At 37.7% G+C, this 17,557-nt stretch overlaps 2 protein-coding genes, 1 long non-coding RNA gene and 1 other non-coding gene across 7 annotated transcripts; all 4 read left to right on the top strand.

Moving 5' to 3' along the window:
• The first annotated feature begins 476 nt into the window (after nucleotides 1–476).
• Nucleotides 477–2,110, top strand: LOC122066788 (transcription factor FER-LIKE IRON DEFICIENCY-INDUCED TRANSCRIPTION FACTOR-like). The gene is made up of 4 exons (XM_042630625.1): nucleotides 477–980; nucleotides 1,161–1,361; nucleotides 1,464–1,637; nucleotides 1,713–2,110. The coding sequence occupies exons 1-4, from the start codon at nucleotides 489–491 to the stop codon at nucleotides 1,812–1,814; spliced, it is 969 nt and encodes a 322-aa protein (XP_042486559.1). The 5' UTR covers nucleotides 477–488; the 3' UTR covers nucleotides 1,815–2,110.
• Nucleotides 2,111–6,458: 4,348 nt separating this feature from the next.
• LOC122066793 (transcription factor FER-LIKE IRON DEFICIENCY-INDUCED TRANSCRIPTION FACTOR-like) lies at nucleotides 6,459–7,738 on the top strand. Its single transcript, XM_042630633.1, has 4 exons — nucleotides 6,459–6,983; nucleotides 7,088–7,291; nucleotides 7,381–7,554; nucleotides 7,631–7,738. Exons 1-4 carry the CDS (start codon nucleotides 6,459–6,461, stop codon nucleotides 7,736–7,738), a joined length of 1,011 nt encoding a protein of 336 aa, XP_042486567.1.
• Nucleotides 7,739–9,184: 1,446 nt separating this feature from the next.
• Nucleotides 9,185–9,403, top strand: LOC122066794. The gene has a single exon (XR_006136472.1). It is a non-coding gene; the product is annotated as a small nucleolar RNA U3 (small nucleolar RNA).
• LOC122066789 lies at nucleotides 9,188–12,675 on the top strand. Of its 4 annotated transcripts, none has more exons than XR_006136469.1 (7): nucleotides 9,188–9,623; nucleotides 9,713–9,781; nucleotides 9,900–9,931; nucleotides 10,044–10,143; nucleotides 10,352–10,405; nucleotides 12,216–12,282; nucleotides 12,389–12,675. It is a non-coding gene; the product is annotated as an uncharacterized LOC122066789 (long non-coding RNA). The 4 variants fall into 4 exon arrangements; XR_006136471.1 differs by having other exon boundaries at nucleotides 12,360–12,675; XR_006136468.1 differs by lacking the exon at nucleotides 12,216–12,282.
• Nucleotides 12,676–17,557: the final 4,882 nt, after the last annotated feature.

Below are 17,557 nucleotides of genomic sequence, written 5' to 3'. Positions count from 1 at the left end.
ATTTTTCATGAGAAATATAGCGGTCATTTCACCCATTCAAATTATCTGACAAAGTCATATATGTACCACACAGCCTGACAATCTCCTTTTTCTTTAAATTATTATGAATTTTAATTCAATACCTATCCTTCAATGGCATAGATAACTTGTCATGATACCAAGGTAGGGTAAAGCACCTTTCCCACCCTTCAATAATATCGATTATTGATTGTTGACAAATCCTTTTCACCAAAAGAGGGGAAAAACTATTAGCAGATGAAAAATCCTTATATTTTATTTTTTCTCTTTCTAGGGACCATAAACCCACATTTTGATTCCATTCACACTTAGCGAGAAGGCCATATACAATCTTCACCCTTTATTTACTTATTAATATATTATTTTTGTGTAAGAAATTTGTCTACCTTTTATTAATAACACCAACATATATGGTCCTATCTCTCACCAACTATGGGCGCTTTGAAACAGGAGGAGGAGAGATAGAAGCAATGGATCCTCAAGAATTCCAAGTTTTTCATGAGCAAATTAGCAACTATGGCTTTCAAAGTTCTATCAATGAAAGCAACTACGATCATTTGATCGATCTTATTAGAGGGGAAAATGCAGAAGAACCCATCCTCACCAATTTCAATCCAAATTATGATGGCAGCAGCGAGCTTCTTATGTTCAATGGAGGATTGGTTGATAACCAGTTTGCTCCAGCTTCCATGCTTGGAGACATGTTTACTGATTTTAATTCCATCAACAACTCAAATCCCAACTCTACTTTCAATTCCTTACCACCATTTAGTGAAGAAGATGAAATAATAAGGGAAGAGGAGGAGAACGATAATGATGGCTACAATTCCTCTGCAACTACAACTACATCCACCAAGAACAACGTCGATCGATCGAGAACTTTGGTATCTGAGAGGCGCCGGAGGGGACGTATGAAGGAGAAGCTCTATGCATTACGTTCCTTGGTTCCTAACATAACTAAGGTGTCTCTTTTCCTTCTATATGAGTACTAATTGTTGGGTTCGGTGTAGAGACTTATAGGTATTCAGGCACCTTTTCTTCAACGGGCTAACTTTTAAGGATGAGTTCTATCCATGTCCTAATACTACTTAGCATATGGTTGAATTTCTTATCGTGGGTTTTCTCTTATGGGATTAATGCAGATGGACAAGGCCTCCATTGTTGGAGATGCAGTGCAGTACGTGCAAGAGTTGCAGATGGAAGCAAAAAAGCTAAAAACTGAGATATCAGGGCTAGAGTCATCTCTAAAAGGAGGAGTAGAGAGACTTCAAGGGCTGGTTGATAAGCCGAAGAAGATCCCAGATTTTGACAAGAACCATCTAAGTTGCAGGAAGATAGTTGAGGTATATATATATATATATTGCATGATAGATGAACTAATATTAATAATGGTGATCAAATTAGTCACTTGAAATGCTTTCCTGAATGTGATTTGAATATATTAGATGGATGTGTTCCAAGTGGAGGAGAGAAGCTTCTATGTGAGGTTGGCATCCATTAAGGGAGAAGGGGTGGCTGTAGCTCTTCACAAGGCCCTTGAATCACTAACGTGCTTTGATGTTCAAAACTCCAATATCAGTACCGTTTGTGACAAATTGGTGTTGACATGTTCCCTCAATGTAAGCTTTTTGTATTAATTATTACATGATCTCTCTCTCTGTCTCAGGGTGTGTGACAATGGAACAAATGGACAGGTAAGAGAATTTGGTGAGGAGATGAACATGTCGACGTTGAAGATATGGGTGACAGGAGCTCTCCTCAACCAGGGATTTGAGTTCAAGACGCCAGTATTATAGCTCTTTCACACTACTCTCTATCATCTCATCTCAAGCAACCATGTCACTCATCTTCATGATCATGAAGCTACAGTTGTGGTCCAGATAATGGCTGCAAGAAGTCCTTCAGTCTTGAAGATTCTTGATTATTATTCTTTTTCTTTACTCTCTCTCTCTCTCTCTCTCTCTCTCTCTCTCTCTTTACTATCCCTAAGGCTTGATAGATGCTCATGAGAAGGAAGATGACTTTGAGTAACGATTATTGTGATTATTGGGAATACAAACTGGACTCTACCATAGTCCTAAAATAAAGGAGTGTTGTTATGGTCTGAAAATCTATCTTGTCGCAGTTGCTACTTGCTTTTATATACTATTGAATATGATCTATACAACACTTAACATGAGAGAACATGGGTCATGTATGGTTTTGTGATAATACATGTCTCTTTGCTTTTATAAATGTCCTTCTATGCTCTTATCTAGGATGTTTAGAAGGGAATTTATTGAAAAAAAAAAAGCATGTGTCATTACAAAATCATACATGAAAGAGCTGTTGACCTAATCTCTCCAATTTTTCAGATGGGACTGGACTGACGAGGACTGGTGAGAAAAATATATAACCATGACCTTACTTTTCAGTTTTTACAATTTATTATTAATAATACTAACTATGAAAGACCAGCGAATCTAATCTAAGAAAAGTTGTTGATAGCAAAAGGGATGCAAAGTGAGAATTATATTTTTTTCAAGGCAGGGAGGGTTCAGCACGTCACCTATTGTTGGAGGAATCTCTCCCATCAGATTAATCATGGCGTGAAAAATGGTTTTCTTAATAGGGATTTGGATGAGAGAGAGTGTTAATATAAATCCCATGTGGTCAAGATGTGAGAGGACTTGAGAAAGGATCCCATATTGACGTGTATAGATCAAGAGTGGATCAGGTTCTTATACTAGAACTATTCTTGTACTAGAACTATTCCATATAGATGGAATCCACCATAGAGTTTTTTCTTGGATGAATTCCATATATGTGGATCAATCTTGTACAAGAATGATTCTCATAGGAGAGTGTGATCCACGATCTAAGAATCTTTATCTCTTTTCAAAATCAGAATTTTTACCCTTAAGACAAAGAAGCCAGAAATAACACAACCAACCAACTCCAACCAAAAAAGATGTATTTGAAGAGACTGGTCAAATTTTGAAATAGTAGTGATGGTGGTGGTGGTCCTTGCCATGGGGACATAGTGGTAAATCACCCGTTCCAACTTCCAACTCTTCTATTTGTTAGAAGGAATTGAAAATAGAAAAGAGTTGGTGGGAGGTGGACGTTGAATGATACAATGGACATCCTTTAACCTTTAATGAATTCCATCTTTATGAATTAATCCCAATGAAAGTGGTTCTCGTAGGTAGGGGTTTCATTTCCAAGCTTGCTCCGATATGTTCGATCGAGTCTGACATGTTTATGGTCTGACTTGGATCGACCTGATTAATAAACTTGTCGGGCTTAAGATCGGTCTATTTATAAATAGGTAGTATATACTGCAAGGGGTAAGCCCAATAGGCTTTCCGATCGGCCCGGCCTGTTTATAAGCCTGACTCGGACCGACACATTTAACTCGATCGTTTATATATGTATTTTGATTTTTTTGGGACAGAATAGGATATATATTATTATAATTATTTATTTATTTATTTTTTATCAATTATTGACTGTGTAATTAAGTGTAATATCTTTTCAAAATTATTGATAATTTAACAAAATAAATTAAAGCATTTTAAATCTATGAAAAGTAAAGATCGTTTAACGCCCGTTTAAGGCGTTACTAATTACCTGTTTAAGGCCCGATTAACTTGATTAGGAGAAGCTCGATTAAAGCCCAGAGTCCGATCAACCCTGACATGACACCGATCAAGATCGACTCATTTTTTAAATAGGTAGATCATGGTCCGAAGACATAGACCCTCCAGACCTGATTAGGCCAGACCAAAACCCGACCCGACCAATTGACACCCGTACCCGTAGGATAACCTGATCCACAGTCCAAGGATCTCTCTCTTTCCAAAATCATGATTTTTACTCTAAGACGAGGAAGCGAGAAATAACACAACCAACCAACTCCGATGACTTTAAGAGACTACACAAATTCTGAAACAGTAGGAGTGGTGATGGTGGTGGTCCTTGCCAGGGGGACACGGTGGAAATTCACCAATTCCAACTTCCAACTCTTCTGTTTGTTAGAAAGAATTGAAAATAAAAACAGAGTTGGTGGGAGGAGGACGTCGAATGATACGATGGACATCCTTTAGCCTTCAATATAGGGCCTTCAAAGGGCTTGACGTGGAATGATGTAATTAAGTGATGGGATCATTTATGCTTCGTTTTTTTCAAAGTTTATATATATTTTTTCTACTTACGAGAGAGATGCTAGATGTCAAGAGTGCACTTCCCCATTATAATAGGGGATGTTGGATGAAGAGAGGGAGACTGTGGGATCCACTGGTGGGATGCCAGGAGTGTGCGTAGGTTTTGCCAAAATCTTACGCCAAATTTCAATTTTCTTGTGATAATGGGCTTCTAACGATGGATCATCTATCTTATATGGTGTAACATCATCTTGCGCAAGTCAACACTTGTTAGGGAATTTAACTTGACAAGTAAGGGAAAATTCCCGAATCTTTGGAGGATCGAATTGATCTCTTCTTATATGATAAATTTACTGAATAAAATTTAATGGGATGATATATGTTAATTTTTGAACCACAAGTGTAGTTCTTCCATCCGATCTTAATTAGTTCTTCATACTAGCTAGAGAATGCAAAGAACTTGTTCCACCCAATTGTTGCATTCATCGGGCATGCCCAATAACACTCTCTCACCTAGGGTTTCAAGAGACCCTAGTTTTCACTAAGGAAGGAAGAAGAGAGAGAGAAAGATGTTTCAATGGAAGAGGGAGGGGAGTAAAAAAAAAAAAAAATGTTCACTACTCCCTTCCCTTCTCTTTTTTAATTATGGTGTCTATTAATAGTGGGCTATCTTGCTTGAGTGAAATTTGGATTCTTATAATCTTTGCATGATTCTAAATCCATACAAAGTCAATGTATAAATAAAGACATCAACCATTGATGCACCAAAAGTTATGATACATAATCCCAATGATAAAGACCTCTCAAGTCAAGGGACCAATCAAATTTTATAAATGAGAATCTTATTTCCTATCTGGTAGTGACATATGTAAGATTCTCATGTGATCCAGTAGCACACACACACACACACCCCATATGTGCATTCACACATTTGTCATGGAATTATCATTCTAGATGTGATGATCATATGAATAAGATGTCCAATCATGTCTCTAGTCAAGTACATTTTAGGTGAAAAACCTAAGGACAACCATAGCCGGTTAATGATCATGTAAATTAAACGAAATTAATATTGATTAAAATTTTCTGGTTTGATGGACACATATCTAACAATCTCTCACTTGTACTTCCAAGCATATCTCTAATGCACTTTATACTTATGTTCTCAACAAGTTTCTCAAATACAATAGGTGACGAACACATTGTCATTCGAGTGGATGATTTATCTGCAGAGTCAACATTTGCAATCGTTACATCATCACGCAAAATAATCTCTCTAAAGAGATGATATATACCTATGCTTCACATATTTGTTCCTGATGTGCTCTGCACTTCTTAGCTTGTGTTATTGCTCACCGATTATCACAATATACGTAGAAAACTTCAAAACTCTTCAATTAGAAAGGAAATTGATATGAATAATACACAAAAAAATTTATCTATGAAGAAACTACTAAATACAACTATACAATCAATGCTACAACAAAAAAATCTGAGGTATATACATAAATAAATAAATAAATAAAATCCCTCCTAAGTCCTTGAAATACCAAAACTATTCCCCAAACTGCAGATTCTTGAAATCAGTCATACGGTGCAAGGATTTAAGGTTTTATTTGGTAATGGATTCTCAAAATAGATCTACATGGGTATGGTGGGTCTAGAATGTATTATGAAACTCGTTTCATTTTATTTTCTGAATACGTTCTAGACCCTTAATCTATTCTAAGAATACATACAAACACAACCTCTAGACTCTACTCCTTTTGAAACAATAGCGTCCTCCTTTTGAAATACTTGGTTGGCTAAAGCATAGTTTCCAATTATATCTATTCTTGTTGTTCTTACCTTCGAGAGCTCTTCTGTTACTCTGAATGAGAAAGTACTGATGATGTATGGAGTTCTCAATCTAGACTCAGGCATGAAGCTCGCGTTTAAGTCATGGCTTAACGCAATCTAGCTAGTACCTAGATTCCGTTCATACGGTGGTGAGGAAAAAAAAAAAAAATTCCTTTCTCCTTCTGGTAGCTTAAACGACTTAGTTCACACCAGTCACCAGAGCATGAAGCCATGAACGGATGTGACCCTCTCCAAATGTCTATGAATTTTAATGAGAAACCAAAGATCAGAAGCCACCAAGGGTTTTCAAATTTTGTAATTTTCCGGGAAAAACATTTCTGGTGAAAATAACACCTTAGCATTACAGAAGAGTCGTTTACGCTATCAAATTGTGTCTTCTTTTTATAACCACACTCCAAGCCATGGATAATCAAGAAGAAGAAGAAGAAGACTCCAATGGATCATAATCAAGAATTCCAAACCCATCGAGCTCAACATAACGACTATGGTTTTCACGATTTCATCAATGAAGGCAATCTTGGGCAGTTCATCGATCTCGTCAGATATGAAAATGGAGAGCCCATTACCAATTTCAACCCAACTGCTTATGATGCAGCAGCGGCTGAGTTCATGTACTGTGGTGGATTGGTTTCTGATCACAACCAATTCTATAATACAACTACCCAAGAATCTCAAGGGATGAACGTGTTTGATTTCAACTCATCCCTCGGCACTTCAGATGTTCCAAACTATATACTTTATTCATTACCACTCGCCGGTGGTGAAGAAGTCGAAGTTGAGATGGACGACGACGATGAGAATGATGAGGACGATTCATCCGTGACAACAAGCGCCGGACATGTGAAGCGATCATCAAATAAAGCTGATCGTTCAAAGACCTTGATTTTCGAGCGGCGACGAAGGGGCCGGATGAAGGAGAAGCTCTATGCTTTGCGGTCCTTGGTACCCAACATTACCAAGGTATATATCGTTGGGATTTTTTTTTGAAGTGAAATTATGTTAAACTGTTGTACACGTAAAGATACATCTGAATTTACGAGAGTAATTTTAATTTGCCTTTACAGATGGACACCGCCTCCATTGTAGGGGATGCAGTGGAGTATGTGACAAAGCTGCAAATGGAAGCTAGGAAGTTAAGTGTTGAAATTGCAGAACTTGGATCATCGCTTGAAGGTGGAGTAGGGAGACCACAAGATTTGGGTGATGATATGAGCAATGCCAAAGCTGGACGAGAGAAGAAGCTTCCAAGTTGCAAGAAGATAATGCAGGTTCTTCGATCTATGACTCTTTACTTCTATTAATGAATCACACAGAATCACACATATAAGTACTAATACCAGTATACCAAAATGTATAGATGGAGGTGTTTGAAGAAGAAGAAAAAGGTTACTATGTGAGATTGACATGCAACAAAGGAGAAGGGGTAGTAGTAGCTCTTTTCAAGGCACTTGAGTCCCTTACGCGATTTGACGTACAGAGATCTAACTTCGCTGTGGCTTCTGAGAGATCCGTCATGACATTTAACCTCAACATAAGTAAATAGCTTTTGTAATTCGAGCTTTTAGGTGAAATGGTAACAAACATTATTATTAAATTATGGTTGCCAACAGGTTAAAGAATGTGGGGAGGAGATGAAAATATCCACATTAAAGATATGGGTGACGGGGGCTCTTCTCAACCAGGGATTCGAATTCATTAGTCCAGTAGCTTCTTAACTGTCTCTCTCTCTCTTTCATGTATATCGATGAGGATGATTAGGATTATTATTTTTGGAAGAGGATTATCTTTTTTCCTACGACGAGAGTGTATTATTTTTTATGGTGGGTATTGAATAAATATGAGACTGTTTTATTTTTGGTGCTGGGTATTATGATTTTCAATATCGGTATAGGATTATTGGCTGTACCGATATCTGGCTGAACCCGTATCGGTGGAAAGGATCTTGGTAAGTGTAAATTTGTCTAAATAACAGTTATTTATTTATTAAAAGTGGGTATAAAATCGTTCAATACAACTTGATGCGACTGAAATGTATCGATAGAGATCAACATGGATATGGATACTGATATCTATAACCCACTTGCGTCTTTAATTATTAGGAGTTGAGTTAATGAACATCTTTTTTTTTTTCCCTCTCTCTAAATGATTGAACAAAAGCAAATTGATCTCTAAAATCATCTTGAACCATTGATGATGTATCTCAAATTTCAAAACCGATTTGATCCTATATGGATCGATACAGATACAACTATTAATATCAATACCAATACCATGTACAAAATCATACACTGCCAAGTTTGCATCCTCGCAACAGTGGTAGGGTTCCCCTAAAAAAGCACCAATAGTAAATATTTTATCGGATCTAGATCCATTCCAGTGCTGAACGGGGTGCAACAAGCATCCCACGGTGAGACGATTTTCATGTCCCTTTATCTCTTGAATAGAACTATTAAAGAAAGGGAATGGGAAAAAGAACATTGTCTTGTCAAATGTAGCGTGCAGCCTATGTCAAGACATGAGCTCTTAAAATGATTACTGCCTACTGCAAATTGAAAAATCCCTTCAATTGATAACCTTGTGCTCCTCATTGGGCCCTTGATGGTGCAAACTGACCAATGTTCTTTTTTTCTGAGAAAATAATGAAAAAATAAAAAATTATTATTGAATATACTAAAATTCATCAAACTATTATTGAATTTATTCATCATGATGCAATGATTGATTAATGTATCTTTTTTTTTTTTAATTTAAAATTTAAAATTTTCATTTTATATATTTCTAGGCAACCAAACATGGCACAAATGCTTTTTCACTTATAAAGATTGGATTTAAGTCGACATTAGACTTGCGGACCTAATTTTCTGACAAAACATACTCTCACCTCAACACTCTCCTTTGTTTGTTCTCTTTAATTCTGTTCATCGTCCAGTACAAGGAATGAATCTGTTCTGATAAAGCCAGTCATAGAAGAGCGAATAATGGAAACCTGGCTCAGATAAAGGAGAAAAGGGCTATTCCCAACTTTTTTTTTAATATTTCTTATTTAGCCAAAGTTTAAATTTGCCCAAAACTTAATCTCATATTATAAGAAACTTAGTCCCACATCGGAAACATATGAAAAATAAAAGTATTTATTTACTACGAGTATAGCATCACTTGGCACGACCTTACTTGAACAGGATCTGTTCTATAGGCTCGTACCTCTGTATCCTTGAGTTCTAAGGAGACAGGAACATAAGTCTGGTTGATGAGACATAACCATGCGATCAGAGCGTGATTAACGGCTCTGGTGAGGCCTGTATTGGACTCATCAAGCTGTAGAGGATCGTTCCCGATGTTGGTTCCAACCTTGGGGTGATCGCATGGTTGTCTGACAGACTCCCCTAATCTTTTTTCTCTTTTTACCAGAATCCCGGCAGCCGTGGCCGCCGAAACAGTAATCGCGTCTTCTCCGTTGCAACCTCTGATGTCTTCATTCTCGAAACCTAAGCCAGCATTTCAGTCCTCCTTCGTTCGACTCTCACCATTGAAGCCGTCGCAGTCCTCAAAGGCAATTCCCCGGTGGAGGGCGTTGTCACGTTAACCCTAGAAGAAGAGAGGGTTTGCGCTCCGATTTCTTTACCGTTCTGCATCTGTTGAATTCGTGAATTCAATTATTAATTATTGGTTTTTGTTTGATCTTCGAGAAGGTGATGTCAGGATTTTTCGACTACAGGTCCTACGACGGTGAAAGTTTGTGTCACCGGCAAATTAAATGAGTTAATTCCTTCTGATCTTTCCCCCTTTTCTCCTTCGCAATTTGGGTCCTCTAATGTAGCATGTGTATGGTGACATAGTATGAATTACTGAATTGGTTGCTGTTTCATGTCAATGCAGGTGTGGGTGAAGCACCATTTGTAGATAACCAGGTACCACTCTGAAATTGAAATGGTTTGTGAATCTTTTATTCATTTGCGTATTTAGTTTAGCTGGAATCTGGTACTTGTTTATTGTTAATTGTTTCAATTTTGGTTTTTTAAGTTCAATTTTGCATGAAATATGCAGATACCACTGAGTGGGTCTAATGCCGTCGTGGGAAGAGCTTTTGTGGTTCATGAGCTGGAGGATGACCTTGGAAAGGGTAAAACTTAATATCCATTTGCTTCAACTATCCGTGTTTCATTTTCCTTTACTTCCATAATCTTGATGCCAATCACTCAAATTTCTTCGAATTAACCTTTTTTGTGTTTTGCCTCTCATGTTATATGATTATCAATTGAGTTCGACTTCTCTTTCCATTGCTGTTCTTCTGTTTATCTTCTGACTCTTTATGATTGATGCATCTGTAGGAGGACATGAACATAGCCTTACCACGGGGAATGCAGGTGCAAGATTGGCCTGTGGTACGTAATGTTTGTTGAAGGTGATTTTTTCTTTGTTGATTTGGTGGCCAGAATCTACATTGACAGCTAGTACAAAACTCATGAATTGCAAATTCAGTGCCAAGTGATCACATTGATAATTCAGTGTTATGCTCTCTAGGCTAATTATGAAAGGATGACTTCTCATATAGACATTCATGACTAAAGCATTTGTGCATAAATGTGATTTACAAATTGTCTTGGTTGCTGCTGTGGTTGAGCTGTTTCTTCTCATTAATTGCTTGAATTCATGGAGTTGATCCAGAAAATTAAAAAGGGCGTAGAACTGTTTAGCTTATGCTTATCAATGATCTTTGTAGTTACTATTTGAACTTATGCTTGCTCTTTTTTTTCCCCTTGGGGATGGGGAATCATTATTCATTGTATATACCCCTGTTTTTTAGCTGTGTTGAGTTAATTGCTGTTTTGGGTTGCTATGGGCTCAACTATTCGCTGCAACAATGGATTGTCTGTTTTAAGGTTCCCAATTTTTTTTTGAATCTGGTGTGGCACATATAAATTCTGACAGTCTAAGTGAATTAAAGGGATACTAGTTTCCTTCCGCGATGGATGTTGGTGTGCTTTCTTTCCCATGAATGTTGGTGGTGCTTTGAAGTGCTTTTTGCATGCATATTTTGTGGAATTTGTGAAGACAGGAGTAGGATGAGAAAAAATAGTGACGCCAATTTAATGTGGAACTCAGTTTGTTCTTGTGCTTTTTGTTTCTATCAGATTATAATTGAGTTATATAGTGTCAAGGAAACCTATTCTCCCCAGAGGAAAAGGTAAAAAAAAAAAGGTGGATAACAATGAGAACTTGACATTTGGGGGGAAATCAAGGTGTTAAGTCTCCTAGGTTTGTGCTTCTAGAAATTTCAAGGGTGTTTAACTGTACTCATGGTTTGAAACAATTGAAGGTGAGATAGGTTGATGAGACAAGCAAATACTTTATATAAAAGGTAAAAGAATTATATATGTAGGTGATAGGAGACTTGTTCTTCTCCTTTTTTTTTTCCTTGCCTCACACCCTCAACCAGTATATGAAGGTTGGCTACAGGTGTGGGTATGTGGACCGTAGGAAACATAAACCTTACGTATTGGGAGCACTTTGGCACTCCCATATTTGGCTCCACCCCCTGCTTCCCTCGTCCACCCTCCACTGCTTTCTTAGTGAGTTTGCTCTATCCTTCAGCTATGAAGAGAAGCAACATTGGAGGTAACTGATCCCATTTGTCTGAGACTGCAAGAGCTCGGTAAAGACTTGCTGGGTTGTAATTAGTTTGGATGGAAAAGGAATAAAATGCTGGGCGGATTCTTTGATAAGATTCCCTTAAAATGGCCGAGTGAGTAACTTGATTATTCCTTATTGTTTTGGATTCCCAGTTTTGATTTTATTTTTATAAGAATTTTCTTCAAATTATAAACACCTATAGTTTAAGCGCACCCCTTATGCTGTTGTGAGGAAGTCATTCTTATTGCATCTTATTAAATTTTGATATAAGTTGGTTTTTATTCAATTCTATCTTCTGATTTGGTATCGCAAAGCCCTTAATTTCTTCAAATAAATCACCTTTCCTCTTTAAAACCCTAAATTTTGAATTTCTTTATTTTGCCCTCACCTTACATTCCTGCAAATTTCAATTATTATTAAATCCCATTTTCAAAGCCCTTGACATTGTGGGGTTGCTATCCTATATTTGAAATGCACTAGCCTAATTATGTTGTTAAGACTTGATGAAAGTGGCATTCATTCATGTGAAATACCAATCTTTCATGTGGTTTCTTGGCATAGGAAGTATTCATGGAGTTCATTCTTTTGAGATTCAAGTTTTCAAATGATCACTGGGTGACTTATCTCAGTATTTTTCTGGCTCTAGTTACTTTTCCTGTTTGCATTTCCTCGTTTAAATCCCCACTTTCTTTTATGTCCTCATAGTGCGTGTATTTCTGTCTCTGGATATGCAGGTGTGGTTGGTTTGACTCCTGTTCAATGAGAGCCCCTAGTTCGAAACCAATCTGATATCCAGCTACGGATTCTTCTTTCTTCCTTTTACAAGTGCTATTAAGAGTTAAATAGTCTTTTTGAAGTCAAGAGGATGCTGTCGGGGTAGTTGAGAAGAAAGTGTTGAGCCAAATTGTAGAATTTGAGGGACATTACCATGTTTGTAGGTACTTCCCTCAATAAATGTGAGGACAGATGTTTGGGTTTTGAAGACCTTATTCTTGGCTTTTATATGCATTACTGTGTTGGATCAGGAATGCTAAGGAATAAACTTAGCTTCGATTGAAAGATCGAAATCCTTGGATATGGAGAAAAGTGTAATATTTATGGTGTTTTAAGGTTAATAAATTGTGTGAAAATCGTCTACAGCCACTGCACCAGTGCAGTGAGTATCGGGTGGCTTGGAGTTCCTTGGGGTGCATGCCTAGATGCTCTCAACCGCCGGATGCTCCCTGTAGAGGATGTGGACTCGGTGCATCTAGGCATCTTACACAGAGGAGTACAATTTAAGCATATTGATTAGCAAGCAAAATGAGGAGAGAAGCAGCAGCAGCTCACATTCCTTGCTTGGCCAAGGTTGGAAACCTTGGGAGGGAACTGGGTTCTCATTATTATTATTATATTCTATAAATTATTCTATCTATAAAGTCCAGTTGTTTTTCATTTATCCCTCTCAAGTTTCAACACCAAACTTCAGTTCAGCGTTTTGGCCCCTTTTGCGTTGCGTTTACAATTAATGAGACGTGCTTCAACGCCTAACCTTCCTTCGATCGGTTGAGGACGACTTGAGTCTTGAGGTCCCTTTGCCCCCAACTTACTTTCCTCTTTCGTTGACACGTCTCTCTCTCTCTCTCTCTCTCTCTCTCTTCTCAGGTATTCAATCTGAAGTTGAAATCCAGATCGGGCTGATCAATCGATTAAGAATTGACCATAAACTGCCCTAAACCCTAAATTTCACACATGGATCGATTCGAATTGACCGGATCATCAAATCTGGCCTTAGTCGATTCTGATTTGAATAGACCGATTCAGCCAAACTAACCCTAGACTTCGTACTCTTCCACACACATACACAAAGATGTGCATATACATGCCCACATACATATACATACACGGATAGCAGGTACATGAGTACGTCATATGCTGACATCATTATTTCACACATTCGTGTATTATGTAGGTCATGATGTCCATGTTAACATCGAGATGAAGTGTGAGATTGGCCACGGACATGTATGAGAGTGTGCTGATCCTTTACAGGCGGCGCACATTGGACGGCCAGGACCACTTTGAGGTGCGCACCTTGGTATGCCTGGCTATTGGATTTGCGCTGCACAGTGCACCGTGCCACAGTGATGCCGGTGGTCAGTGTGGACTCTCCTCACAAAGTCTCTCTCTTCTTATTTCATTGTCTGGTATAGGGGTGTCAATTAGTGGCCCGACCCGATTAAACCGATTGGGACCAACCGTTTATAGATCGGCCCGGCCCGGATCGTTTATTAAACGTGTCGGACTTGAGCCCGGCCCGTTTATAAATGGTCGGTCTCGGTTTTGCTACTTGGACCGTCGGGCGCCCGATCGAGACCGACCGAATAATGCCCGACCGAGACCGGCCTATTGTGCACCGACTTGGCCCGACCCTTTAATGATTGTAAAATACCTATTTTACCCCCCAAATTAAAGAATAAAAAGTAAAAAGTAAAGACATGTTCGCATTTTAAATAATGGTTATATTTGGTATCATTTATTGATTTATTGTCATTTTTTTGGGTTTGCATGAGTGGGCCGAAATATAATAGCACATTTTAAAGAGGGTCCGTTTAAAAACCGGTTAAAACTCGTTTAACATTAAACATGTCCGTAGTCCGATTAAGACCCGACTAAAGCCCGATTAAGGTAGTCCGATTATAGCCCGAGACCGACCGACCGAATATAAAGTGTACCATGCCCTCAATAACTAAGCCCGATTAGTTAAATGGGCGGACACGGTATAGCCTTTGAAAGTCTTCAAGCCCGATTAAGCTCGACCGAAACCGAATCAACCTGACCGGTTGACACCCCTAGTCTGGTATATGACTTCAAAACACCCAAATAAGCTAACAGCGTAACGGTCTATATATTTCTACCAAAAAAAGTAACGGTCCATAGATCCCTATCCATTAGAATATAGAAGTGACGTAGCGTTTTTTTTTTTTCACTCGGAAAAGAAGCTCAAATCGCCCATGTAAAAAAGACCACTTGCCTTCAGCTTATCAGGATTTGGAGTAAATTTGGCCACCCATCTTTCCAAACTCTTTTGACTTTGCAGCACCATCGACTACATTACATTGACCACCATTCACTATTTCACTTGCTGCTCCTCTCTCTCTCTCTCTCTCTCTTCAATTGTCAGTTCGTACCCTTTATATTATGTTGCTTTTTTAAAGGCCTTTATTTTGAGTCGTTTTGGGAATGTTTGTGAATCAGGGTTTTAAAAATTGGAATCAGATCGGTTAAATTTGTTGAACCTGATCTCACCTAATTCGAAATGGCTCAATTCATATTGTGGTTTTCAGGGTTCAAGTTAACTCCAGCCAGATTAGACCCAATTCGGATCATGATTTTGAGTTTACTAACCTTATTGTGAACTCATCTTCAAAAAAATTTGACTATGTTTTTCCCACAAGGTTTGAACTTATGATTCCCCTAATGTTGCTTTTTGTTAAGTAAAATTGCAAAAAAAAATTAATCGACTCACGTTGCTTATGGAAAAAAGTAAAACGTAGTACAAGGATAGGATTCCTTAGATCCTTATTAGTAGATTCTTTTTTTAATGAAATAGCAAGAGATAAGCACAGCCTTCAAAATAATCACAGCTTAAAAAATGCAAAAATAAAAAGGAAAAAGTTACGACTAAAAATTCCTAAAATTTCCTTGAAGCTTCAATTGCACAAAATTTGTTAAATAAATTGGGTATTAGCTCCCATGCTTAGCCTAACCTTTCTATGTTCTTATAGTTATTTGAGACAATTGTTATAACTCAACTTTTTTTCACATTCTTAAAACCTAACATGTGGGTCATGCACTGATACTCTTTCTCCTCCTTGACTGTCATTTCAACAAGAGCGTTTCTTACACTATGATTAGTGTCGGGTAAGATATTTCCCTCACACTGTTGGAGTGGGAAACCCTCTCCCATAAAACAAAGACAGAGAATCGTATCCTAATCAATACTAATTTTTAGATGACGAAGTAATAGTTTGGTATCTAGGTACAGCTTAGGTTCCCTGTGAAGCTACACTGTCCATGTCGGTGAAGCAGCCCATCCTTCTTTTTATAAACCCTATTTATATGGGAATTCCATATTTTATGGTTCCTAGGTTTGATTATTAAGGGCTAATCCTTGATGAAAACGTGGATGATGTAAGCTTTGTTGTGATTAAATATGATAACAATAACTACCAAAATATGAAATTAAACTTTTTATGTCATACTAGTGAGCACGTATTGGCTTCACTTTTAAGCTTACTGATGATCAGCAACCAAAAACCAAATTTGATTAGGTAAACCAATACTCAAACACACTAACTTTTGGTGAAACCAAAACCCCAAGCTTTGTATTCTAGTTAGAACTTTTTTTACTTTAAATGAGGGATATCACTTTTTCTTTCCTTACTGTGTAATTGTGATTTTTGAAAGCATACCATGACCCATGTCAAGATGTGTTAGTTAATTGATTGGTTAGTGAGCAAAGATTGTTCTGATTTCTAAAAATATGGTTCCAAGAATTTCAATTTCTAATTTAAGACTAATTTCCCCTAGAATGCCAATCCACATAGCCCGTTCGGCATCTCACATGGACAGTTATTATCTTATTAACACATTGATTTATAGAGGAATATATGCACCAATTCTAAGGTTTAGAATTTGGATGCACATGAAAGGAAAGAATCCTGAAAAGAAGATATATATGACTTCAATATTAAGGAGTTAATTCACAAGGCAAGTGTGATGGGTGGAAGCAGAGATCTAAAAAGAGTGGTGTAAACCTAATTTTGGGTGGGAGTAGGCATAAGGTCGTTGTCTTTAAAAGGAGGGGCTCATCTCAAAGGCTCATGCCCACTTGTCTTTGCTCTATCTGTGCATGCATTAGGTTACAACTTCCAAAGTGGTACTCAATAACACTTCACTATATACTTCCACTACTAATCCATATATACCACCTCTTCCACTACCACTAGTAGAGTATCCTTCAATAGAACCAAACACAACCCACTCTCCATACTTAAGTTCATAACCCAGAAAAAAAAAAAATCGTAGAGAGAGAGAGAGAGAGAGAATAGTTTTGGGTTTTTCATCTCTTTGCTGTTTAAGATCCACTCCTCCCTGTCTTTGTATTAAAAGAATCAGAAGAAGATAAGAAGAAAAAAAATGAAAAGAGTACTGATGTTAATCAGGGGAACATTGACTGCTGCCTACTCAATGTACACTACCCAATGGGTTCCCTCTGTCTGATTAAAAAAGAATAGAAGCTTATAAATGATTGAAACTCTGAAATTAATTAACATTATATATATATATATATATGCTAGCACTGCATGTGGCATATAATATACATGCATGAAAACTGATGATCCATGGGGATCCTAAAACAACCACTGATATCGATGTGATCCAATAAAGGATCAACAACATGCAAACACCATAGATCATTAGCCTCTTTAAGTGATTAATTTAAATACCATAAACCATTGACTTGCTTAGTAGTGGACTGTTTGGACTTTGGATTGATTCCCTTTAGATATTATTCCTAATATTAAGTTGAGATAGTTAGAGGGGGTGTGCCTTGTTAAGGGGGGTTGCACAGTGGCATGTTACAGCAAACATGTTGGCCTGGGGGGTAAGAGTGCCTCAGAAGCTACTAAATCTCTCTCCAAATCTCTTTCGTCGGTGACGTGTGAAGTGAAGTTGATCACTTCTCTATAATAACCTATAATCTAATATTATGAAATTGGGTGTCCTCATCACTCCTCACCTGTCATACTTGTTCTCCATCTCTCTTATTGTTTCATCCCTTCTTAGTTCATATTAGTGTCCTCACCACACTCCCTAACTAATATATATACTGTATAAATATGAGACTATATGAGTTT

The sequence above is a fragment of the Macadamia integrifolia genome, unplaced genomic scaffold (genome assembly GCF_013358625.1).
Source record: "Macadamia integrifolia cultivar HAES 741 unplaced genomic scaffold, SCU_Mint_v3 scaffold2586, whole genome shotgun sequence".
Classification (NCBI taxonomy): Eukaryota; Viridiplantae; Streptophyta; class Magnoliopsida; order Proteales; family Proteaceae; genus Macadamia; species Macadamia integrifolia.
This window is presented reverse-complemented; position numbering and strand designations above follow the sequence as displayed.

Coding starts and splice junctions, on each gene's coding strand:
- LOC122066788 (XM_042630625.1), top strand. CDS start 489: ATGGATCCTCAAGAATTCCAAGTTTTTCATGAGCAAATTAGCAACTAT. Junction 981..1,160: donor TGGTTCCTAACATAACTAAG/GTGTCTCTTTTC, acceptor GGATTAATGCAG/ATGGACAAGGCCTCCATTGT. Junction 1,362..1,463: donor GTTGCAGGAAGATAGTTGAG/GTATATATATAT, acceptor TGAATATATTAG/ATGGATGTGTTCCAAGTGGA.
- LOC122066793 (XM_042630633.1), top strand. CDS start 6,459: ATGGATCATAATCAAGAATTCCAAACCCATCGAGCTCAACATAACGAC. Junction 7,292..7,380: donor GTTGCAAGAAGATAATGCAG/GTTCTTCGATCT, acceptor CAAAATGTATAG/ATGGAGGTGTTTGAAGAAGA. Junction 7,555..7,630: donor TCATGACATTTAACCTCAAC/ATAAGTAAATAG, acceptor TATGGTTGCCAA/CAGGTTAAAGAATGTGGGGA.